This window comes from Pteronotus mesoamericanus, unplaced genomic scaffold (assembly GCF_021234165.1).
Source record: "Pteronotus mesoamericanus isolate MK-2021 breed Mesoamerican mustached bat unplaced genomic scaffold, CSHL_Meso_final contig_78, whole genome shotgun sequence".
Classification (NCBI taxonomy): Eukaryota; Metazoa; Chordata; class Mammalia; order Chiroptera; family Mormoopidae; genus Pteronotus; species Pteronotus mesoamericanus.
In genome coordinates, this window is record NW_026555258.1 from 14,332,068 (window position 1) to 14,358,004 (window position 25,937).

Below are 25,937 nucleotides of genomic sequence, written 5' to 3' on the forward strand. Positions count from 1 at the left end.
TATAAACATTCTGTTGTCTTCCTCATGTCTTCTCGTAAAGTGGCTTTTTTTTTTCTTTTTTGATAAGCCTACCATTTATTGAGGACTTGTGTCTCTGCCTGATGCTGTACTGAGCACTTGACATGCATTATCTCAATGAAGCTTGCTGCAACTCTCCTTAAATGGGGTTCCCCGGGAGATCCAGGGGTGAGGAGATGAGTGCAGGTGATTTATTTGGGAGGTGGTCCCAGGAAGCACCAGCAGGACCAGTGGCGCAGGGAGGGAAGTGAGCCAATGGGGAATGCATATTGCGTGGCTGACCTGGGCGCTGCTGTGGGCCCCTGGGGCTCAGTCCCCGGAGGAATGCTGGGGGACCGAAGAGAACAAGGACTCTCCCGAGCTGAGGCATATATCCTTCACCTGACGTTCTATCTGTCATCGGCTAGGGGTTACTCCAGGTTGAGGGATGAGGGCGGGGGATGGGGAACTCCCTGGGATTTCTCACTTGCCCTGAAGGAGGGTTCGGAAAGCCCTGGGCGGAGTGCAGGTATCGACAGGAGAAAGCTCTGTTGGCCTGTACGAAAGAAAGGTCAATGCCTAGGAGGATGCGGGGAAGGCACAGGCAGGGTCAGCTGCACACCCTACCAAGTCAGCACCATTACTAACCTCATTCCATTCGAGCGACTGAGGCCCAGAAAGGGGAAGGGTCAAAGACAACGGCCAGCTGCGAAACTCGCTGGGCCCATTGCAAAATGAGAGCATGAGGTTCCTTGTTCAAAAATTAGCAATATTTTCAAGATGGTGAGAGCAGAGCCTTACGCTGAGCATGGTGGGCTTCTCAATGCCAGGCCCTGTGTGGCTTCACAAGTCGTGAACCCCTGGAGCCGTCCCCAGTCAGAGGCCTCAGAGCTGTTAAACGACACCTCTGTCACCACCGGTCTGCCTGTCTCCAAACCTGTTTTTTTTTCACCACAGCCCTCAGTGGCTTTGGGAGTTTTCAGGGGCGATTCCATGGGAACAGAGCCTGGATTTTGTTTGAAAAGGCTGCTCTACTTTTTCCTTTGGTCAGTCCCTTCCTCTCTCTGGGCCTCAGTTGGCTCATCTGTAAAATAAAGTTGCTAGTGCCGCTGCCCCAGGGTTGGGGAATGGCGCTTTCCCTTGCAGCAGGGAGCTCCCAGGCCCCGCCCTTTCCTGTCTGCTTTCCTGCTTTCTGGGTCAGTGACCTCAGGCTAAGGAGTTCTCCTCCTGAATGTGCTTAGCCTGCAGCAAAGCCCCCTTGAAAGAGTGTCAGGCTTGGGGTCCGAAGGGCAGGTTCCAGTCTCAGTCCAGACATTTATTGTACAATGAGCTTGGCCAAGATGCTCCTCTTCTCGCAACCTTATTTTTGCTCTCTCCGGATAATCTCTTAGGGTTTCCTCCAGCTGTGCTCCCCTGCACTAAATAGCCACTACTGTGGAAAACCGGCCACCGTAGGTAGCAGGTGCAGCTGCAGGAGGGGCAGTAAAAAGGACACCTTCGGGCAAGGATGATGGAGGTAGGCTAAACGGGTCCGAGTGCCGCCGCTGCTGCTGGAGTCCTGTGTGATTCCACTGAGTGTCTTAATTTCTGAGCCAAGTAGGTATTTGTGTACATGGACACACACGTACATACACAAATAGCAAGATATAAGAACTGTCTTAAAATATAGTTGTGAGAATTATGTGAGACGCTTTGTGTCATAGGCTTGATGGGTAATTAATCATTGCCCATCATTCTTTTTCTGAAAATTGGGCCAGCTGCTCGCTCCCTGGAGAGCGGGCTGCTGCTGAACTGAACTGCAGCGCACGGCTGAGCGTGCTGAGCGCGCATGTGGCTGGGAGCAGGGAGTCGGGAGGATTCACGTGTTACTTCTGCTTTTGGATTCTGCGGCCTCCCCATCCAGGGCCCCGGCCCCGGCTCCGGCCCCGATTTCCCTGCCAGGCCACCGGCGCGGCACCTGGGCGTTGAAGCCCCACAGGAATGTCATCAGGGCTGCCCGTGGCCCTCTGTCCGCAGGCCACTTTCTGCCTAGTGTCAGTCTGTCTCTTTCAGGGACATCAGGCTGAGGGGATGAAATAGCGAACTGGTGGAATTTTTTTCCCATAACAAAATCAGAAAGGATTAAGTGGATGGACAGCTCTGGAACAGAGACTTTCCTGCTCTCCTCTGCTCCACGACGGCCTGTCAGTCATACCTGAAAATTATAAATAACTTTCAGAGGCTGTGGGAGAGGATTTGGTCTTTCTCCTTGTGCTTTTAGCCAGGCCTCTTGGAGGACAAATCCAGAGATATTCCTGGGTCTCAGAATGACATTTCCTTTGTCAATTATGTGCCTGTATATGTGAGGACATAAATGAGAGCTTGGGTATGTCCTTAGGCTAAGTGTACCTGTATCTATAGGCATGTGCATGTCTGAGCACATATGCGGATTTCCACTCATGAATGCAGCCATCTGTGTGTAAAGACAGCAGTGCACATACATGAATGTGAGTTTGAACATGCGGGATGGAGCATGCATGGCAGTGTGCAAATGAAATGAACCAGGTGAACACACTGAACATATGTGTGGGTGGGTGCCCTGCATGTCTGTGTGGCTGCCATGTTGTCAAAGTGTATATGTATATATACACGTGTATATGTGTGTATATATACACACACACACACGCGTATGTGTGCGTGTACATGTAGATACCTGTTTAAACATGCCAGGGAATGTGTGGATGTGCATGCATGCACAAATACTCATGATGCCAGTGTAAGGAAGGGAGCAGTTTTGCAGAATGTACATGTGAGTCTGCATACAACACCGCATATTCTGTAGTATTTGTGTCTGTATTCATACATGAATACATCAATCTGTGCATTCATGCATGTGCCTGAGGCAGTGGCTGTGTGTGAACACAGGTGTTTGTGTGGGCAAGGAGATGCAGATGTTTCCCTGGCGTTATGCAGATGCAGAGATTCCTGAGCAGGTCCGTATGTCCATGAGCTTACTGTGCTTTGGAAGCACAAATAAACCAGTATGCTCCCCTGGCCGGGTGTCTCTGAAACTATTTTTAGGTTGTGCAAACTTGACTTCCTGTGTACCTGCAACTCCTCTGGCAAACTTGACTTCCTGTGTACCTGAGACTCCTCTAGCAAATTTGACTTCCTGTGTACCTGCAACTCCTCTGGCAAACTTGACTTCCTGTGTACCTGTGACTCCTCTAGCAAATTTGACTTCCTGTGTACCTGCAACTCCTCTGGCAAACTTCACTTCCTGTGTACCTGCAACTCGTCTAGCAAATTTGACTTCCTGTGTACCTGCGACTCCTCTGATCTGATTCCCTTGTATACGTTCTTGAGATGATATATCTAACTTTGTCGTCACTCCCAGTGCCAGCAAACTGCCTGGCGCACCTGCCCGCCCCATGGACATTCTGACAGTGGGGCTCCTTCTAGTGTTTTTCACACCATGTTGTGCACAGGTACCACAGCGGTGGTGGTGGCAGTGGTGGTAGGAGTTAAGCTGCCATGTCATTGAAGAGAAACATTCAGAAATGGTAAAAAGAAGGCTGTAACAGAGGTTCATGGGATGAGCGCATGGGATAGCACAGAAGTGGGCCCCTATCTCTCAGTTCCCATTTGTCATTGTCATGTGACAGAAGTGACAACCCATGGCTGAGATTCCCCCATAAAGTGTGGAGTGGAGGGCGTCGTTCTCTGTGTTCTCTGAACAGTTTGCGTTAAGATAGAGAACAAAGCCCAAGCACCTGTCTCACAAACATCATTCTCTAGTAAATCTGCAGAACAGCCACTGAGGATGGCATGGCTGCTCCCATTTTATAGGTGGGAAAAGTGAGGCTGGAGGAGGGAAGCACCTTTTTCCTGGTCACACACAAGTCAGTGGCAGAGCCAGGAGACCACTCAGAACCTGGCAGATAAAGGAGAAGAGTCTGTCCTTGAGGTCAAGAGGCTGGATTTTCACCAGCCGAGTTTCTGACTTACTATGTAATATCTGGAACAACTCCCTGTCGTCTCTGAGTTTCAGTGTTCTTAATTCTAAATGAGCAGTGGAGACTCAGGGAAACGGTGCCTGAAAGCTCCCAGCTAAGGGCCTAGTGCAGCGAAGGCTCTCCAGACACATTTGCTGAGGTGGCTCAATCTAAGTTTAGTTTCTGCCTTTTCGAAGCGGAGCCAGAAGGTGGGGTGAGGGTGGGCGAGGAGTGACAATTCAGAGGTGCGATAATTCCTAACCCCACACCGTGATGGTGTTCTGGGTTGTGACCGTAGCGCCCTGCGGAGAGGTCATTGGCGAGTCTGCGGAAATTTACAAATAAAGAAAGGCCCTAGTGCTTCCAAGTCCCTATTACCTGGAGTAAAATCACCGTATCTGTGCAGCACAGAAGAGGTGGTAGTAGGCGCAGCATGCACTGTTGCAAACCTTGTGGAGCAAGGACCAGTGACAGGCCTTATGCTGGCACTTTATCTCAACACTGGGAACACGTGGACTTACTCCCCATCAGCCATGAGGATGTTGTGGAGGTGAAATGAGAAAATTTGTGCGAACAGCTGGGCACAGAGCCTCGCACATTGTACTGCTTACAAGTGTCACTCTGTTATTTTAGATTAAGCGGCTACATGGTACCAAGCATTATCCTAGGCACTGGGACCCAGGGATGAGTAGGACAGTGCGGTCTCTGCCTCCTTGGCATTCACGCGCCAGTGAGCATCATGATGTTATTCTGTCCAGCTTATATGAGGGAAAGGAGACCTTGAAAAGTTCTGTGACTTCTGCAAGGTTACTCAACTAATAGCTCAAGTGTCAGAGTGGGCCGCCAGGTGACTGGTTTTAGAGACAGAGCCTGACCCTCTGCTGGGGTATAGTGCTGGGGTATTAAAAATTGGAGGGGGTGTCAGCCTCTCTCTTTGAGTCACTTGGTTTCAGTTTTCCAAACTCCTTCCATCAGGTTGATTAGTATTAAAATCATCATTCTAACCTTGGCACAAGTACGTTTTATTCATTCAACGTATCTACTCACCAGTCTCTCCCCTTACTTCTTCCAATGACCAAGTGAAGGGATCAGGCGAGGGATCCATCCTCCCATTCACCAGAGGAGAAGACTCGGGTGCAGAGGAACAAACGCCTCACCTGAGGTCACAGAGCCACGGCCAGAGTGGAATTCGACTTTGCCGGCTGCTGCTAGCCTGGCAGTGTGGGCACAATGTTCCCTCATCTCACCGGGGAGAGGAGCCTGGCATTTGAATCACATGAAAGGGCATCCAGGAAGTGGTGACAGGAGTCCTCACGCCTGGCTCTATCCATCACTGTCCTCGTCAGGAGGGACCTTGGGCACCTGAGCCTTTTCCTCACCCTTCTCTGATGCTGTCAGAAAATCAAGACGGCCCTTTCCTCCTCCCACTGCCAGCCTGACATCCTCTCATCGGCCTGTGTCAGATCTAAGTTGGATTGAACGGTGTGGAACTGTAAGCCAAAAGGATCCCATTATCATTCCACCAATGGCCAGGGCCTCTGTGCCCTGGAGCCGCGGAGCTGCGTTCTGAGGAATGGTGGTGGAGTAGATGCTGCATTACAGTCAAGGCTGCTACGAACCCATGAAACAGGCGTGGAGCTTGTTTAAGGAATATATAAGCCAATTACGCTCCCAAAACTGTGCAGTTAGAGCCAGTCAGTACCTACTCACTCTCTCAAATCAGGGCCACAGAGATTTTGATGAGCAAAAGGACACATTTATGGAAACATGGTAGCGTCCCACCTCAGGGAAATTTTCAGTATTTGTTTACTGCTGTACTGTTTCTTGAGCAGCTACCCTGAGTTTGGTGAGGCAGCAAGGGAGACTGGGCCTTTAGTTTTAAGAAGCTCAGGGATTTGGGGAGCAGGTGGTAGGTAAGGTGTGAAATAACTAAAGGGATGATTACAATGTGGTGTGGAAGGAGTTCCTGGGCAGGGGCACCCACCCAGCTCTGGGGCAAGGCAGGCTTCACAAAGGAAGAGGCCTCTCTGCATTGTGCTTAAGTTAGCTTTGCTGTATAACAAACACCCCCAACACTTTGTGGCCTAAAACAGTTTTTTAGTTCACAATTACGTGGGCTGGTATTTCAAGGCTGAGCTTTGTGGGACAGTCCGGCTGGTCTTGGCGGATCTCTGCCTGGCTCGCTCATGGGTCTGTGGTCAGCTGGCAGCTCTCACCTGTCTGCTGGTTAGCAGCAGGGTTGTCTGGGGTGACGTGGGCAAATGGGCCGTGTTTCTCTCATCACCCAGCAGGGTTCTTAAGAGAAGTGAGAGAGAGTAAGCCCTGGTACACATACACTTTGCAAGTCTCTACCTACATCATTTTTGGCATTGATCCTTTGACAAAGAAAGTCACATGGCCAGTGTGGATTCAAGGGGAGAAGAAATAGACTCACCTCTTGATGGGGGATCTGCCATGTCCCATACACTGGTGCAGATGTGAGGAGGAGAAGAATTGTTGGCTGTCGGGATGGTCTACTTACAGCTGAGTTCTGAAGATTAAGTCTTAGGCAGGCAAAAAAGAGTGAGGCGATCAGACCAGGTAGAGAGAACAGCGTGAACGTGGAGTTCCGCTTCTATAGGCAGGGAGCAGGGAGGGAACGACACAACAGGAGACACAGGGAGGCCACGGGATGTTTCTTGTCATGGTTGGACCATAGCAAATGCCCTTTTATCCAGGCTTTTGCTATGTTGAAAGATGCTGCAAGGAGCTATAAAGTGGGATGGGGAGATGGGGCAAGCGGACCCATATTTTCTTAGGCTGAGGGACCGTCGCCTGGTTCCTCTCACATCTGGGTGTCAATCTCTCTAAGTGTCTTTTCCAGCCACTGCGCCCCAGTGGTCCCCTCTGCGAAATTGGAATAGAGAGTCTCACCCTCCTGGGCTTCTGTTTTAATCTTGCATTAGCCCATATTTATCAAGCACCTGCTAAATCATGGGCTGGTGCGGTCAGTGAACCAGAGAAGGGAGTGGAAACCTGCCAGAGGAGTTCAGAGTTCGGACCTCGGAGGAGGGAGGGGGAGCAATTTGGGCAGAACTCTTCAGAGAGGTCACTGCAGCTGAGCTTTGGGAGGTGGGCAATGTCTCTGTGTGCAGAAGAAGAGATTAAAACATTGCAGGCAGGAGGCCCGGCATGAACAAAGACTCGGAGGCTGACGTGCTGCTTGGGGCCAGTGGGCTGTGGCTCGGAATACAGAGGCAGTGGGTTCAGTCCAGTGTCTGGCATCGTGATGGATTCATCATGTCAAGGTTTTCCTCCAAGTCTGTCCCGTCCCACCTTGCTGCAAATAGCCGGTGGAGTCCTTGGCAGGTACGTTCACTCTCTTAGGCTCTGTTCAGTTCCTGGTTTTCACAGCGTTAATTTCCTCTCCCCCACACAACACTGCATGGTGCCATGCTCTTCTGACTCATCATATTTTATTACCTGTCAGGTCCCAGCCCAAGTGTGTGGCACTCAGATGTGGAATCCTCTGGGCTGAGGTGAGGCTGTTGGGGATTCACAAGTCAGACCCAGCAACAGAGGCCTTAGGAGCCATCTTAGCAGCATCTTTGGGAGAGGCTGAGGGAGCCTGGGGTTGGGAGGGAATTCTACACCCTCCCCTTCCCTGCCCCGTGCTGCTAAGTCGGTTTTAGGAGCCCCGGAGGGCCCGTCTCTCACTTGTCTCTGACCCCCTTGTCATTTTTGAAGAGCACTGAATTATGAGGCTGTGTGGCTTAGGACAAGTTGTCACCCCTCTCTGGACTTCATTTTCCTGACCTGTAGAATGGTAGGTTAGATCACTGATCTCCATCCCTTTATATCCCTTTCTATTGTGATTTTCCATGATTCCAGACCATAGACAATAGGGGTGATTTCAGAAGTGTGAGGGACACTGGGGACCAGGTGGACAGAGCTAAGGAACTTTTCTGCAACTGCATTGTGAACTTTTATGCTTGTGACCTCTGCCTCCTTTTGCTCTCTGTCGGATACTGTGTCATTCCCCATTACTCTCAAAGCAACCTGGTTCTTGTCTTGACAGGGGTGACACAGAAAAAGTGAAGGCAGACAGCTGACAGGGAATATGCATATGCTAAATACTGCGCCAGGCTCCTGTAAGCACTTTATCTCCCTTAATACTCACCAGCATCCTAAGAGATTGCTTTTATGATTCCCATTTTCCATATGAGGCAAGTGAGCCTTAGAGAGGTAAACTTAGCTTGTTAAAGGTCACCCAGTGGAATGCAGGAAGGAACAAAGTGTTCTTAAAAATACATTTTCCTGTAAGACAGAATGCTTCATACTCCTCTCTCCCAGGAGAAATTTGTCTCTTGTACACTGAGGGAGCAAACACTTAACCCCAGCAGTGACCTCATGATGATGAAGGATGAAGAGCATCTGACAGACCCGGAGGATGCCTGTCCTGGTACTTTATCACATCCCCCAGTGGGGACTGGATCTCTCAATCTTTCTACTCTAATGTGAATCTCCTTTCTTCAGCCCAGTTAGGATAATGGGGACAATGTGGGATATGGAGCCAGGAAACCTGAGCTTGAATTCATGCTCTGTCACTTACTGGGTGGAAGATCTCAGGGAAGTCCAGTCTCCTCTTAAGGCTCCAGATATCTCAGCTGAAAAAAAAAAAAAAAAAAAAAAAAAGGTTGTTCTACTACCAGTCCTATTCACCTGGGGTTTCCTTGAAGGCTACCTGAGACAATGAATGAAAGCCCCCCAGCCTAGTGCCTGGCAAATGTGTTAGTGTTGGTGACAGTTAGTGCCTGTCTGCAAACTGCTGTGCAATGGGGAAGAGGGAGGAAGGAGCAAAAGTCATTGACTGGATGGATTTTGAAAGAAGGGGGAGGTGATAGAAGAGAAGGCAAAGGGGAAGGGGAAGAAGGAAGAGAAGAAGAAGAAGGAAGAGGAAGGAAGAAGTAAGAAGGAGAAGGAGGAGGAGGGGAAAAGAAAAGAACTAACACATAGAGAAACCAAGGACATATAGTGAAGCTAAATGACAAAGAAAGACCAGGCAAAAAAAATGCAGCAAGAATTGAGGGGAAATGGTTCAGGAGAGAATAACTAGGAGTAATGAGAATCAATTCCATCAACCCTCCATCTATTTTCAAATCTAATCTAAAATGATATGCTTTTCTCCCTTGCCAATATCTCTTAATTCTTCTGTTCTCCTCCCTTATTTAATCGGGTATAACTGTATTATTTATCTCCACCGAATGGCTGGGGAAAACAGTTCCGTGTAAAAGATGCAGTTCCCCAAGGAGGTGGGAATGGGCAGATGGGAGGCAGAGGCAGAGATGAGAGCTGACAGATGGGGCCGGGGTGGAGGGGTCCGCGGTACTCCTGGGACATCCTTCTCCTATGCCGCTGCAGGGCCTGCCTGTGTCACAGCCGCCACCATCTCTGTGCGTTCTATTCCCCGCTCTAGGAGCCCTCCCAAACCCAGCAGCCCCGTGATGCCATCCTGCAGGCATCTCACCTGGCCTGACATCAGGATCTCCTAGGTTTATGAAGTGTCCAGATTGTAGACTCTGCCTGCTTGCCTCGTCCAAACCCCTGACAAAGGAGGAGCCTTACCTCAGCCCTCACGCGTGCTCCTGTACTCCCCTCACATCCTTTCTTGGCCAGTACCGCACAATCGTCTCCTTCGTGGGTTTTCCTTTTTTTGCTCTCCTAGATTGAGATTTTCTCCAGGACAGGGAACTCATAAAATGTGCATTGAGTGATGCATTTATTCAACAAATATTTGAGCGCCTACTGCATGCTAAGCACTGAGGATAGCAATTACCCAGACAGACACAGTCTGCCATGAATGAATTAATAATGATTAAATGGATGAATAAATGAAGAAATTGAAGCAAGGGGAAATGCTGCGGCTGCTGAGAGGAACTGAGGAAAACCCAGGCTAGAATGGGAGGTCTGTGAGGGCAGCCATCAAATTTACCGCTTCATCTAATCTATCCACAAGACCTACCCTGTGCCTGGCACATTTTAGACAGAAGATAAATATTTACGGGAGGTATGCTGTTGAACGATGGGGATAATGATTGCATTTGCTTTCAGGGCTAACTGTGAGACTTGCACAATTCCAAGCATATTGCTATGACCTATTTTCTCTGAATTTGAAGTTAGATGTGATGTAAATAGGACAGATCATTGACACTCCCCCAAAATGTTTCATATAAAAAGAAAGAAAGTCATAGATAGCTCTGTGATTTGTCCTCAGGTAAACCAGCTAGTTGGTGTGGAGGCATCACACAAATCTAAGCTTCCGACTCCAAATTCAGTGTTCTTTTCACTAACCCAAGATGTGTGATTATTGATTATATCAGAAAGACTGGGATATATCCATTCATCCATTCATCCACCCACCCATCCATCCACCCACCCACCCACCCAGCCACCTATCCATCCACTTTGTTATTTTAATCTATGGCATGTAATGAGCCTCTGAAATAGGGCTTGATCTGATGGCACGAAGGAGTCACAAGTGGGACCTGGCACTTCTTCTTAGACTAGGAGATAGTTCAGAGTAAGAAGTGGTAGCCCCCTTTTTACTTTCCTCTCCACAGACTTGCTCTAGCAGTCTCTGTGCTTCCTCTGTAGTGATGCGTCTCTGGATTTTCTAGTGGCACCGTCCCACTGCACCCCTTTGCACATTTGCAACCCCCCTGCCCTCTTGCCTTTGTGCTACCCGTCCATCTGAAATACCCTATGTCTTGTTGAAACCTTGCCCATCTTTTGATACTCCTCCAGGAAAACTTTCTAGATCCATTGAGAAGTCTTCTACTCTCTAAGCTTCCTACTTTGATTTATACATATTTATATCATGCCTTTTCTCCCTCCCTCGGGCTGAACTCTCGAGGACAGAGTCCCTCAATGCCAAATCTCAGAGAAGGATGGTTGACTAAATGAATCTTTAAAATGAGCATGTATTTGCATCTTCTATGGAGATAATATATATTCTATGTAGAAAGTGTAGAAAACAATGCATCAGACCATGGTTAAAATCACCTCTGATCCCACCATTTAAAGAGTATCATTCCTGATGTTCCCATATATTTCTTTCCAGTTGTATATACACGTGCTTATGTCTAAATGGAATCAGATAATCATCCCTTTTTGTATATAAATATCCTCTCTCTCTTCATGAGAATGCAAGCTCATTGAAAGTTAAAGTTCTGTCTTTCTCTTCATTTGCATTCTCCAAGGGGCCTGAATTTGAGTCAGATGCTAAGTAGATTTCTGTAGCGTTGTTATGTGGGAATCAAGCCATCACTGACATCCTGAGTTTCTGTCTCTTCTCTGTTCACTGGGGATGCCCATCTGAATTCAAATATTCAGACAGTTCACTTCAATTCACCAAACATTTACTGCCCTCTCCACTCTGTATTTGGCCACTGTGTCAGGCACTAGGCTACACAGGTGGCTCTGTTGTGTCACTGCACTAAAGTCCAATGAGAAAGGACACCATATAAACAGACAATTTTTGCATAAACACCAAGACCAAGGCATTGGTAAAATAGATGCTGTTAACACTGTATGTAAATAATATGTAACAAATGGAACATGTGAATGTTTAATGAAGAGCAAGATTAATGCTGAAAGCTAAAGTGTTTGTATCTCATTTAATTCTCACAACCCTAAGGGCCAGGTTCTTTTATTATTAACCTCATTTGACAGATGGGGAAACCAAGGCACAAAGGAGCTAAAACCTTGTCCACAGATGCACAGCTCGAACACAGGGGAGTTGGAATTTAAATTCATGCAGTTGGACTCCAGAGTCTGTGATCTTATGCAATGTGCAATGTTTTTTGTTCATGGAAGCCTAAAGCAATACCTAGCTCATGTTAGGGTCAGGGAAACCTTCCAGAGAAGGGAATCGGGGTTTAGTGGGGACAGTTATTACAGATTCTGAAAAAAGATCTCCAAAGACATTGAATTAAGAAAGAGCATCATATGTGAGAGCGATTGCATAAATATTTGATCAGATTTAACACGGAAGTGCAAGGAAAGGAATAAAAAACGGTGAGGTTGTGGGGGGTAATGCAGGGGCCAGACTTGTGGAATTAGGTTTATTCTGAGGGCAGTCAGGAGCCCTTGAAATGTTATAAGCAAAGATGTGACATGGCCAGATTTACAAGTTATAAATTTAATCCTGTAATCTTAACGCATTTAGTCATTTGAAGGAATGAAGCCTGAAGGCAGGGGTACCAGTTGGGGTCTTCTGGGGAGTCTCCTTTTGCCCCTTGAGAGCCACCCCTAGATGTTTCCCTCCCTGCTCTGTGCCTGGGAAAGCTGACCTGTGTGATTTACCGCACCCTTGGCTCGACCTGCGTAGGCCACCTGTAAGGGATGAGCAGGCAGCGGAGGAGCAAGGTCGGAGCATTTGTCATCTCACCGCGGGCACGGTGGCTGTGCCACTCCTACAGCTGTAGCCCTTTCAGAGTTTTATGAACCTCCTCCCTCCCTTTGCACCTTCAGGTCTAGGGCGGTGACAGCTCCTTGCTGCGGCCAGTCTTGAGGTGCATCATCATCGGTCTGCCTTTCCCCTGCCTGTGTGAATTAATTTCGTATGTCAACTTGACTGGTCCAAGGGATGTCCAAGAGCTGGAGGAACATGATTTCTGCACATGTCTGTGAGGGTGTTTCTGGAAGAGATTAGCATTTGGACCGGTAGACTGAGTAAAAGAGAAAGGACTTCATTTATGTACATGGGCATCATGTAATTCATGAGGGCCAGAAGAGAGCCAAAAGGTGGAGGAAGGGCAAATTTGCTCTACACTTGAGTTCAGTCATGCATCTTCTGCCCACGGGCATCAGCACTCCTGCTTTGGGGCTGTTGGACTCAGGCTCAGCCTGGGACTTATATCATGAGCGCCCCTCATCCTTAGGCATTCAGGTTTGGATTAGAGCTATGCCACGGGCTTTCCTGGGTCTCCAGTGTGAAGATGGCAGATTGTGGGGCTTCTTAGCTTCTGTAAGCATGTGAGTCATTCCCTCATAATAAATCTCTTTCTGTGTATTTGCATATGTCCTAGTGATTCTGTTTCTCTGGAGAACCCTGACTTAAACATTTCCAAAACCTTTGTAGATGGTCACCTCTTTAAACACTTCCCGGTGACCTTACTGAGGGTGTCTTGCTTTTTCTGATGAGACCCAAACTGCCACAGAGCCATTTGAAGTAGTTCATGAGGAATGCTAAAGATCTGCATTAAGGCAACCATTGCAGAGATGAAAATGAGGGCGTGTGTTTTAGATGCATTTCCCAAGCCCACTCAGCGGGACTCACTGCCTGGAGATGACCGTCTATGAATGCTGGAGCAGCTAATGGCAAGGGTGGCTGAAGTCAACGTCACTGTCTCTTACTGTCCCAACTCTTTCTGCCTAGGCAGTGAGTTCATCTCCCATAATGTCTGCTCCCTGTAACCAGGCAGAGACTATTTGCAAATAATCGGAAGGAGGGTCAGCTGGTGCTGTGGAATCAGAAGGCAGGCTAGTTTGCCACTTGGGAGATGTTACCAAGATGGCTAGTGATCAGGAGAGCTGCTTATTTTCATAATGACCTTAAGGAATTAAATAAAAATACAATGAGTGCCATAGATTAGGAAGAACAAGCCAATTAAAAGCACAACATGCCTTAGGGATTTTTTTATTTCTTTTCCAGGAGGCTGAAAGGCATGTGTGGCTGCTGAGGCAGGATGGTGGCCTACCCAGAATCACTGATGAAGGCTGATCCTCTAGCTTGACTTTAGCAGAGTGGTTGAGGGGATTTGAGCCTGTTGAATATTTCACGAGTTGCAGCCCATAGGGGGAGAACAGTAAGAGGTGAAGAGACAATCCCTGCGTTTCTTTATGCTTCCAATATCAAATCACGCTCTTCGTGGTGGGAGGGAAGCAGACACTGCAATCAGCCTACAGCCGGAAGGCATGGTGCACCAATTCTCCCACTTTAATATCTGCTGTTTCATTTTATATTCATCATGTCAGCATAATCTGCCTTTATGGGAATCGTCTTGGTTCCCGACCAAATGTGTTTAGTCCCCCTTTTGCTTTAAGTTTGATTGTAATATGACTTGAAGAATTCAATGAAATGTTTATAAGGAAGGACTAGGGGAAGAGGAAAGGGAAAATGCAATTGGAAAATCAATCAGCGGGACTTTCAAGAGCTGGCTTTGGTTATGCCACTATTTCTTTGACCTGTTTTTAATGGACAAAGGACTGGCTCTCTGATCAAGTATACTCTGCTGATTCCCAACTGCACACGGAATCAAATATACTCTATTACCAAGCATTCTAAAGCCTTTAACTCTGTGTCTGAATGGCATTTTCAACCTGAAATTTTGCTGCACTCCTACTTAACCATGTGGCTTCACTGCCCTGAGATACTCAGCCAGTCAGCCCCTGCCTGTGCCTCCTTCTCTCCACTGAGGGCCAACAATATGCACATCCTTTGCAATGCTCATATCACCATCATTTTGGAGAAGTGCTTGGTCTCCAAGCTAGAGAGTCCTGTCCTACCTTTGAGTTCCCAGTGAATCTTTACTTACTCTTTCTTTCATTCTCTAATGAAACTTAATACTACCTCCCTCATCTTGTCATGGATATGTGTAAGTACATGTGTGTGTATCCATCAGCAATTCAGTTATTATTTACTGAGATCTTACTATGTGTCAAGAGCTATTGAAGTACTTGATATGGCAGGAAATAATACATGCCTGCTCTCCTGGAAATACAGGCATTAAACACATGTTCAAGAACATACAGTACCCTAAGAAGCCTGAAACACCAGTTCAAGAGTACTTAATGAACCTCTGTGTTCATAACAGCACTATTTACAATAGCCAAGTGTTGGAAGCAGCCTAAGTGCCCATCAGTAGATGAATGGATTAAAAAACGGTGGTACATTTACACAATGGAATACTATAGCAGAAAGAAAGAATTCCTACCTTATGCAACAGCATGGTTGGAACTGGGGACTATTATGCTACATGAAATAAGCCAGTCTGTGGAAGACAAATACCATGTGATCTCACTCATAAGAGGAATCTAATGAGCAAAATAAACCAATGAGCAAAACAGAAGCAGAGACATGGAAACATGGAATAGACTGACAGCTTCCAGAAGTGAGGGGGGAATGGTGGAAAGAAGGGGAAGGAACAAGTCAAGGAACATATATGAATGACCCATGGACATGGACAATGTTGCGGGGATTGGCTGTGGGAGTAGGGGGTGGGCTGGGCAGAGGAGGGCAAAGGGGGAAAAATTGGGACAACTGTGCTAGAATAAACAAGAATCATAAAAAAAGAAAAATAAAGAAATAAAATACATATGGTAAATTACTCATAGTGACAAGTATGGTAGAAAGCTTTTGTAAAATGGATAGAATAGAGAGTGGATGTATGTGTAGTACTTTAGCAAGAGCGGCGCACAGCCTCTCTGCGGTCTCCTTTGGACTGAGAGACAAAGGCTGAGAAGAAGCCAGCTTGCAGCTCTGGGTGGAGAGTTCCAGGTAGACCAGACAGAAGGTACACATGCCCTGAGACAGGCGGCAGCCTGGCCTGTGGGAGGGGCAGCCGTAAGTCCTGCAGGGCTGGAGCACCTGATGAGGGGACGATAATAGCAGGAGGTGGGTCAGAATAATGCACGATGTCCTGGGCCGCATTAAATGGAGAGTGTGCACATGTGTGGGCAGTGACCTGGGTGGGGGCAGAGTTCATTCGGCTGAAGTACTCTGAGCTTCCTGAAGGCTAAGCTGTGTCTCATTAGACTTCATGCTCTGAGCTGCTGAATTGACTGCAGTTGAGAAGGTCCTTAATAAAGTGTGTTGAATGAGTAAAGAAACAAACATATGAGTGAATGAATGAATGAACAAATGAATGATCAACGCCTTCTGTTTCTGCCACGACAGGTTTCTTCCTGAGGTCTCATGCCCTACCTCCCCACCCCAACAACAGTTTCTTTCCTTTGTAATCGAGTAAGTCCAGAACTGTTCTCTGTGATTCAATATTTACTGTGTTTCACACACTGTTATTATCATTTAACGTTTACTGTCTGCTGACTGTGCAGTCATCACCGTAGCAAACAAAGAGCTCAATCTAGTTTTGGTTCCTGGGCTAATTTAGTCAAAGAAAAGGAGACGTTGTGAGAGCCACTGGCATCATAGAAATTGTACAGGCTGGGACTCCAGCTCGGTACAAACTCACCAGCGACCTTAGGCAAGGCATTAACCCTCTGGGCCCCTCTGTTTTCTCATCTGAACAGAGAGAGGGCAAGCCTCTTCAATGGCGGGGTTTCCTGCGCAGGCCGGGGAGAGGTCCGGGAGGGAGGGATGCAGGCTTCGGAGAGCATTCCTTCACTTACTCTGCCCCCATCTCTACCAGGGTGTGTCAGCAGGATGCAGCGTGCCCTGGGGCTTTCTGCTGGCACCATCCCAGAGCCTCTCAGCACAGTAAGCACCCACCCACCCGGTGGCACATGGATCCTCTTTCTTGAGCCACTGAATGAGAGAGAGCTGTTTCCAGAAGCAGCGAGCTCTCAGCCTTGTGTTCCCTGGCCTCTGACTCTGGGCTTTTATGCACTGGGAGAAAAAAACGACTGAGTTACTGAGACAGGCCATTTATTGATACCATAAAGTTTCCATCTTGCCTTGGCCCAGCTGGCTGGCTGCCAGGGAAGCCATGGCCAAGGCCTCAGGTGCTGAGGAAGGTGCTGGTGGGAGGAGAGAAGGTGCCGACGTGAGACCTGCCTCACAGATGGTATACCTAACCCATCTCCTATGCTGGGGCCACACAGTGAGCTCTTAGGGTCCTTTAGGGCCTGTGTTCTAGGGGTTGATGAACTCTTGTGATTATCTCCGCCCTGTTCAACTCTTAGTGCAGCAAGGGAAACCCAAGCAAAGTTTGCACTTGGACTGCTCGCTTACTATATTCCGGTCACTTTGTGTTTTGCTTAGAATGAGGTGGGAGGCCATTGAAGGCTGCGAGCAGAGAAGTGGCATGAGCTTATTTATGCTGTGGCAGGATTCCCCTGGCTTCTTGAGAATAGACAGGAGAGGTGAAGGTGGAAGAGAGTCAAGTTAAGAAGCCCTCGCAGAAAGCCAAGCAAGAGAGGCTGGTGCCTGGGCCCAGGTGGTTGCAGTAGGAGAGACGAGAGGGAGTGAATTCTGGATGGTTTTTGAAGGATTTCCTGAAAGACAGGGGGGGGAGTGGGAGAGAAAGCAAGCAGTCAAGGGTGTCTCAAGGTCTTTTTCAGGGAAGCTGAAGGGTAAATTAGATCCTATCCCTGTGAATAATAATGACAATAAATATTAATAGCTCACTTTTTATAGCACTTATTAAGTGCCAGATGCTCTTCCTCTAAGGACTTTTATTTGTGAACCTCAACGAGTTAGTCTATTGGGAAAGGACGATATAAGAATAACGCAGTGGAATTTGGTGCACAAACATCATCTCCTGTCTTCAAGGCAGCTCTTTTGCATTCAGCATCCCCAGAAGTAATGGGGGCTGCAGCGGGGCCTGGGGAGAGCTGATTGGAGAAGAAGTTCTAACTCAGCCTCCCCATCAGCCCTCCTCAAGTGTGTGTGTGTGCGCACAAGCGCATGTGTATGTGTGTGTAAAGTCTTCAAGGACTGTAGGAATACTGCCTCTAGGACAGATTCGTGTCTTGGGAAGAGGGTTCAAAGTTCCAAGCCCCAGACACAATTAAGGCTACTTGTCTACTGATAGATGGCCCATGTCTCCTGTAGTAACTCTCACTTGAGTGAAGATCTGATTATGCTCTGAGAATACCACCACCCTTCCCTTTTTGTCATAAGCTTCACTGAGAAGCCTTGTCTTCTAGGACATACATTTTCAGGGACTCATCCCTTTAGTAGACAGAACTATGAAAAGATTGTATGATCCCAGTGCAAGGACACTTTTGGTACTTTATGCCACCAGCCTTCTACTTAACGAGAGGATGTGTAGGTATGATTATATTGAATGGAAGTACTATTAAAATTTTACACACACCTATGCATATATATCTTAAAAGTATGTACAGAGGGAAGAGCAGCATAGAGGTAAGAGGAACATCAAGTCAGGTGAGTTTCCAATTTACTAGATCATCCCAACTTCCCTCAGGTGATATGCGAACACTGGCGCTGGGCAGTGGCTTTTCAAATATTTTTAAGCCATGGAAATCATACCAACACACGTGTGCTTGGGAGTGCAGTACATATACTATCAAAGAGTAGAGCTGCTCTAATTGAAGAAGAGCCAGGCCCAGAATGACCCCCTTGCCCAGCTCCTTTCACATACAGGATGCCATGAATTCCTGGGCTGGGCTGGTGCTCGCAAGCCTTTCCAGCTCTGAGATTCTGCTCTTCTGCCCTCAGTACTTCTAGCTCTGCCCCTGGAGAAGGCACGCTCTCATTGATGTCCTCCCGTCACCTTCCTGTTCTGTGGCCTCAGAAGACTGTGAGCATTTTGACCCTCTTGCTTAGTTTGATTTTCTTATTGGTGTAGAAGGAATTGCCTTATCACGCATGGTGCTATGGAAAAGGGCACCAGACAGATCCGAGTTCAAATCCTGCCTCTCCCCCTCTGTTGTTTGGGGTGAATCTTGGCCACAGTTGCCCATCTATGAATGGAAATGATGACCTCCTGCTTAGAGATTTGATGTGAGGACAGGCATCCTGATACAAAGTAGGGACCGTCTGAGCTCCAGAGTAGATACAGCTTCTTCCCTCCCTAGAGCACCGAGGCCAGGCATGCAACTCACCCAGCCCCTTGGGTCTTGTCTTGCAGAGATGTCGGGCACGGCGGCGGACATCTCGCTGGTGCACTGGAGGCAGCAGTGGCTGGAGAACGGCACCTTGTACTTCCACGTCTCCATGAGCAGCTCCGGGCAGCTGGCCCGGGCCACCGCCCCCACCCTCCAGGAGCCCTCGGAGATTGTAGAGGAGCAGATGCACATTCTGCACATTTCCGTGATGGTGAGTGAGTGGGAACAAGGTGGGGGCCCTGAGGGAGAGGGCAGGGCGGGGTGGAGAGAGGATAGAGGGGGAGGCAGGGGACGGTCAGCAGATAGCGGGAAAGAGCTGGCCGAGTGCAAGAGGTGAGCATCATAAAGAGAAGGTCAGATGGATTCCATGATGTCACTTGGACTGATGCATACCCAGCCATCATCTGTCAGCTATGACAAACAAATTGTGCTTCAGAGAAGAAAATAAAGGGTCTCCAACTCCTTGGCCTTTTGGCTGACATCTCTGGGAATAGCTGTTTAACATCTGTCATGTGCTTGGCCTGCTTTGCTGAGGGCTGAGGTTCAGTACTCCAAAATACAGCTGGCCTTTCCAAGAATGGCTGAACAAACAAAAATGGATCAAAAGCGGAATGGGGCTGCGCTTTCCCAAGTGCCCTGGGTAAGTCAGGTGCTCTAACCCTCACAACACCCCCGCAGCATAGGCACGACCTGGTGGCCCGCGATGCTGGGTTCGGTGTAGCTGGTGCAGTTGCGCACAGAAGCCCCTCATTGCCCTTGCTTTATAGTTGTGAATACTAGAAAGGGGGCAGAGAAACTCAGCCGAGGTCACACAGCTAGTGAGAGAGGGACGTGCTCTTCAAACTCAAGTGTGTCTGGCTGTGAAGGCCGAATGACGTCTTCTACGCGCTTTCTCTCAGTGTGAGACTTTGATGCCTCTCTGCCACCGATCAGGCATTGTGCTGGGCACGCCTGTGGACTTCCATCTCATGGCGTTCTCGCCAAGAATGCGTGCAGTCCAGCATGTCACCTCCATCTGTAGGTAAGGTTATGGGCACAGAGAGGTGACGTGGCCTTCCAACTCTGATAGTTCCATAATGTGGAACTTTCTTGAATTTGTCGCCTCCTCAATAAAGCCTCCCAGGGTGAAATCGTATGAATGGTAATCTAAAGTATACGTGGGCTCCTTCATGTATGGTTTCTTTAAAAAACTATAATTAATGACTTTGCAAGGTAGATGGAAAAAGGCAAATTCAGTATGCAGAACACGCAGGGTCTACTTGGCTGGAGAAGAGACCGGATAATAGCTCCAAATGATACCCCTTAGTTCTTCATAGTCCTCAAGCCTCTCTTACATTCTTTTCTCCTTCTGCACAGCTCTACAAGATGCTGGAGGGTAGGAAATACGACCCCCAACCTATGTGTGAGAAGGCGTGTCTCTGAGAGGTGAGGTGATTGGCATAAAGCCACAAAACCAAGTAAGGCTACCACCCACCTCTTCATTTCTTCCTCCTCTTCAGCAGTCAGCAAGTTTTCTGGAGAGCCTGCCATGGAACAGACCTTTGCTTGTGGTCTTTGTTCTCCTGGTTCCTCTTCAGCAGACACTGTGCATTAGGCATTCTGATGAGAGCTGAGTAAGAACTTGAAGAGTTTTCTGTTTTTTGAAAAACACACAAACCCCAGCTAGAAAGCAATGTTAATTTTGGACCTAACGCGTGCTCATCATGTGAAGGAACAAATCAAGTCCTTTGTGTTATTCGTGGAATGGGTGTGATAGACTTTTCCCATTTATATATTTAGCAAATGATGCAGCCACATGTCAAGCCAAGTGGGTGCCTGCATGCTAACTTTGGGGTGCAAGTTTGTAAATACCATCTCAAGGAACTTGCTGAGCTCCTCAGGGAGCCCGGACACCATCTAGTATTAAGAAGCACTGAGGGGACGTGACTGCTCTTCTTTTAACATTTGAGAGAGACTCAGATTAGACTAATATTTCTTACGGGGAGTGTGTGTGTGTGTTCTGACACAGCATTTACTTACATACCTTCTTGCCGTAACCCAGTAACCTAGATAGCACTATCTCAACTGTAAATGATCCTGAATGGGCCGTGTCTGTCTCCAGGCCCAGTGCCAGCTCCACGAAGTCAGACTGCATCCGCAAGGGCTGTCAGTGTTCCTCCCCTCTCTCTTCTGCACAGTGAGATCAGCTTGGAAAGAGGAGCTCACTAAGGCCCAGATGTCTCTGAAGGCCGCTATCATTGAGGATGGGGCTGGCAGGGCAGATAATGTGGAGGACAGAGCAGTCCAGACCCCCTCTGCCCATGCGCTGTAGCGGCCAAGGCTACCACCTTGTGGTTCCACCTGTTCTTTTCCTCCTTTGGGGCTCCAAAATCTGGGTCTTTCCTGCCCTTCTCTTACCCTCAGGAAACAGAGTCATGCCCAGGAAACTTTGAACTCTAAGGCATCCCACCCAGCCCAGCCTCCCACGGGTGGGACACACCTCCGCGGACTCTGCCCTCTGTCTGGAGTTAGGGTGACATGGAGGTTATAAAGACAGGTCCCAGAGCCCACATGCCTGGATGTGAAATGTGCCACTTATTTAACACTTTGAGTTATCTGGGCAAAGTATTTAACCCCACTGTGCCTAGTTTTTATCATCTATAAATGAGGGTTATGCTAACACTTATTGTGTAGGTACACCAGGCACTTCAATCAGAAGAGTTTGGTGCATTAAGAGCGTTTGCTTTTATTATTAGAGATACTTTTAATATCCAGACATGCTGATATATTATATTCTTTCTTTTCATGGATGAAATATGAGGTCCAAACATAGGTTAGGACATGCCCAGGATCTCCCAGCCAGTCAGTGGGGCTTGGCCTGGTGAATAAGCTTCTTTGTGGCTCAGACTCTGTCTTTGTTATTCCGGCCACAGACAGTTCAGCAGGAATAAAAATAGTGTTTGCTCCTCCTATCCCTCCCTTCCTCCGGAGCAGCTATATGTAATGGCCTTGACTTGGATCTGTCTCCCCACTTCACAGATGAGAAATCTGAGACTCAGTGAGTGAGTTTAACTGACTTGACTAAGGCTACCTGGCTAACAAGAAGGCAGTTCGAGGAGGAGGCTCAAACTCATGTCCCATGGGTCCTCCAAACGCATGTCCCATGGCCACTCGTGAGACCATGACTCTACCTCTGTCAAATTTTTCATTGTTTCCACCTTTAGTGAAGATAGAAAATCATTTGTGAGAAGGTCCAAATCATTCAGTCAAATCTCAAAGAAATCTGCAGGTCGGGGGGTCAATGTTCTTCATTCCCTTTTCTTAGCACAAACTCCTGCCCATCCGTGCAGGGCAGCCAGCTCTGGCTCAGCCACTGGAACCTGCCACATCCCTGCCTACTGGGATGCACACTCTTTCGGGCTTGTTAAGGCCTCAGTTGAGCATCTACTTTGTCCTAGAAGGTTGTGCCATCTGACTATTAATACCCTAATGGTGACACAGTGACCCCAGGTCCGAAGAGAGAGTGGAGGGTCATCTCAGCCAGTCCCCTGCTCCATCTTCAGCTCCTCCGAGTGGTCAAGTGCCAACCTCAGGTGGCACGATGCAGAGAGGACGGGGACGAGAGGAAACGCTAGATTTGATGTGTGAGAAGAGAATTCCGATCTTTGAAGACACATTTCTTTCAAAGGGACCATCCCACAGAATGCAGATATGTACTGGTGAGCCCCGTTGAAGGGGGGCTAAAGGGACCGACATTCCTGTTCATGGCAAGACAATGGGTAAGCCTTTCAAAGTGTTTGAGCTAGATAGCAGTGGAGCGGACTGAGTGCGGGTGGTGAGTTCCCTGTTCCGTGGGTATGCAAGCAAAGGCTAGAAGCCCTATTCATCAGGATTTTGAGAGGAATAATAGTTAAATTAGATGACAATTGTAGTTGCTCCCAACTTAGAAGATCTATGATTCTCTGACATAATATATAGAAAAATACTTTGAGGATTATAAAATGTCACATAAATCTAAGAAATTATTATTACTGTTCTCAATCTTTGTTTAAAGGATCTGTGTGATGTGGGGATAATGCTTTTTAAAGCTTTTTGTGAAAATGGCTTTAGATCACTTTCCCAACCATTGCATTTATTTATTCACAGTATATCATGCATTCCTTAGGTTATTGATTTAGTCACTCAATCATGCAGTGGTTTACTTGCCTACTATGCCTAACAATGAAAATTCTATCTGCTAAAAAGAAAGAAATAAGAAAAAAAAAAAGCTGTAAAAAAATCAACCACAAGTTCAGAAGAAGCCAGCTATATGACGAGATCTGACTGCTAAAAGACTGTTTTCTGTTCAACTAGTTTTAGAGGTCCTATAAGACTTGAAATATTTTGTTTACTTTTGGGGATTGCATATCAAGAGGAACAACAACTAGTTAGAAGAGTTTTGAGAAAGTAATCCAGACAGTGAAGAACCTTAAAATAATCGTGGTAACAGCAGTGTTGATGCTTAGTTAGTGTTATAGTAATTGACACAAATTTAATTCATTTGATTCTTACAACAATCCAAATTCAACATATCATTATTACTCCTGTACTGCTTTTGGGAAAATGTAGGCACAGAGCATGTAACTAACGTGCAAGAACTGTGGCCTGGGTGTCCCAAGGTCAGTCACATCTGGCTCTGTGATTGACTTACTGGCCATGTGACTTGGACACAACATCCTTCTTTAGGAGGTAATGGAGTTACTTCCTCACCGGTAACAGAGTGAAGGGGACGTGTCTGCCTAACGGCGCTGCTGTGGGGATCACCTAACATGATACACACTAAGTGCATATGCTAGTGCCTGACACATAGGGAGGTCTTCGTAAATGTTACCACTCTGTTGTTTATGTCTGTATTCGTTTCCTAGGGTTGCCAATTAGAGTGCCACGAAGTAAGTGACTTAAAATGACAAAATCTGATTTTTCCCCAGTTCTGGAGGCTAGAAGTCTGAGGTCAGATGTGAGAAGAGCCATGCTCCTTCTGAAAGAGCTAGGGAAGGAACAGCTCTAGGCCTCTCCGAGCGTCTGCAAGCTTCTTGGCCCGTGGCAGCATACCCCAGTCTTCATGTGGCATTCTTCTTGTGTGCATGTCTTTCTCTCTGCTCAAATTTTCCCTGCTTTATAAGGATACCAGCTATACCAGATTGGGCTCTACCTAATGACCCCTTTATAACTTGATACTTGATAACCTTTTTAATGACCCAGTCTCTGTATAAGGTTATAAGGGAATTAGGAATCTAACATATCTTTTTTTTTTTTTTTGGAGGGGGGAGCACAATTTAACTGATAACAATAAATGTCATTGCTGTGTTATTTACAAGTGATATTATTGAAGGATGCCCAGGACAACCAGGTAGGAGAAGCCAGGCTGTCATAGACTTCAGATCCAGAAGCCTTTCAGAGAGAAGTCATCAGAGAGAAGGCAGAGTAGCAGGGGGAGCGTCCTGCCTAAGAGGGACTAATTTAAAAGGGAAATATCGAGTGGTGAAAGAGCCATGTGCTACACTTAGCATTAAAAGCTGTAGCCTGGAACTCAGGTGTTCCAGCCCTGCCATTCAAGTGCTCCATGGCCTTACGCAAGTCGCATTCCTTTCTTAGCCTTAGGACCCTACTCCGTAAATTGAGACCATCAAGCTATCTGTTCACAAGACATGATGAAGTTTGACATTACAATTATCCCATGTACATTTTCATGTAAACGGGCCATAACTCATGAATCACATTTACTTTTTTTTTTTTTTTTTTTTACCAGAAAGTAGAAGTTTTGAAATCACAATAAAAAAAAATTGAAAACGTACATCACATGAACCTTGTATCTCGGCCTTGGCTTATCTCAACAAGTGCTCACTAAAAGCCTGCAGGATCTCCAACTAGGCTAATGGGAGAATTAGGAGGATAAGCCATGACTTCTGTGTACAGGAAACACACTTCTCTACCACAACATGTAGGTACACAGCACAGGGAACTAGGGTGAGCATGGAGTTTGGTGTCAGGAGGCCTGGTTACAAGCTCCTACCCTACCTCATACCAGCTGTACAGATTAAGACAAGTCTTCAGCTCTCCTCAGCCTCTCATTTGGTTATTTGCAAGATGGAAATAAAACTAAAACCATAACATTGAACTGAGATAATACACAAGAAATCATTTGGTTAGATTTTCCCAAATCAATGAAACCGTAAAATATGGTTGGAATGTTGGAGCGGAAACCACGTTGGACCTTGCAGAATCCAACTTTTCTAGATGAGTCAGCTCTCTCTTGTTCATTCTGCAAACAAATCACTGTGCATCTTAGTGACTGACCAAACAGTGTTTCATTCCTCATGCACATTAATGTCCCCAGTTGCAGTCTCTGGAGCTCAGCTCTGCACATCTTCTCCTTCGGGCACTCTGGCTGAAGGGAGCCCTGATCCGAGGTGCTCAGTGTTCATGGCAGAGGGAATGAGCAAATGTCCTGGCAGAAATCCAGATGCCTCCTGCTGCTAATGCTCAGACATGGGCTCTCTCATATCCTGGGGACCAAAGCACATCACATGGCCAAGCCCAAAGCCAAAGGCAGGCGTAGGTAATCCTGTACAGAAAATGGTCATGCCAGCATTGCAAACAGCTATAGACCGTCTCCCACCTTCATTTTACGGAACATGGGTGTTGTTCATCCCTACACCATTGATCTGGGCCAACAATCAAGCCCAGATGGGAAAGGTTACAAAGACATCTGGAAATGGCAAGAAGTAACTCAGGAAGGGGGCCTGAAAGTATTGTAGTTCTTTTCTGGCCAAAATGGAATGCAGGATAGGAATGTAAGAAGAAAAGAAAAAAAAATTGTGAGTCAGGGAGGCAGACAGAAACACAGACAGGAAAAGTGGACATTCATCAATACGTAGTAGGCAACTATTCTATATCAGGCATATAGAAACTATAAGAGAGAGAGAAAGGGAAACTGAGAGAAACAGAACCAAGGACAATGAGAGATGTGCAAAAATAAAAGAGAAATCAGGAGGAACAGGCATAAAAGGTGTAGCAATAAAAGCAGGGGCAGGGAAAGAGGAAACAGAAAATAAAGACACAGAGGAAGCCACATAGAAGTAAACAGGGAAAGAGAGACAGCAGAGGGAGAAGGGCAGATAGACCCCAATCCCAAGAAAGAGTGGCAGAGGGGAC

The 25,937-nt window shown here is 47.2% G+C and overlaps 1 protein-coding gene across 3 annotated transcripts in view; it reads left to right on the forward strand.

Moving 5' to 3' along the window:
* Nucleotides 1-25,937, forward strand: part of ASTN2 (astrotactin 2) — an 807,209-nt gene that overhangs the window by 92,726 nt on the left and 688,546 nt on the right. For all 3 annotated transcript variants that reach the window (XM_054584473.1, XM_054584474.1, XM_054584475.1), the window contains exon 2: nt 18,788-18,975. In XM_054584473.1, the coding sequence (XP_054440448.1) occupies nt 18,788-18,975 (188 nt within the window). The remainder of the gene's footprint in view (nt 1-18,787; nt 18,976-25,937) is intronic.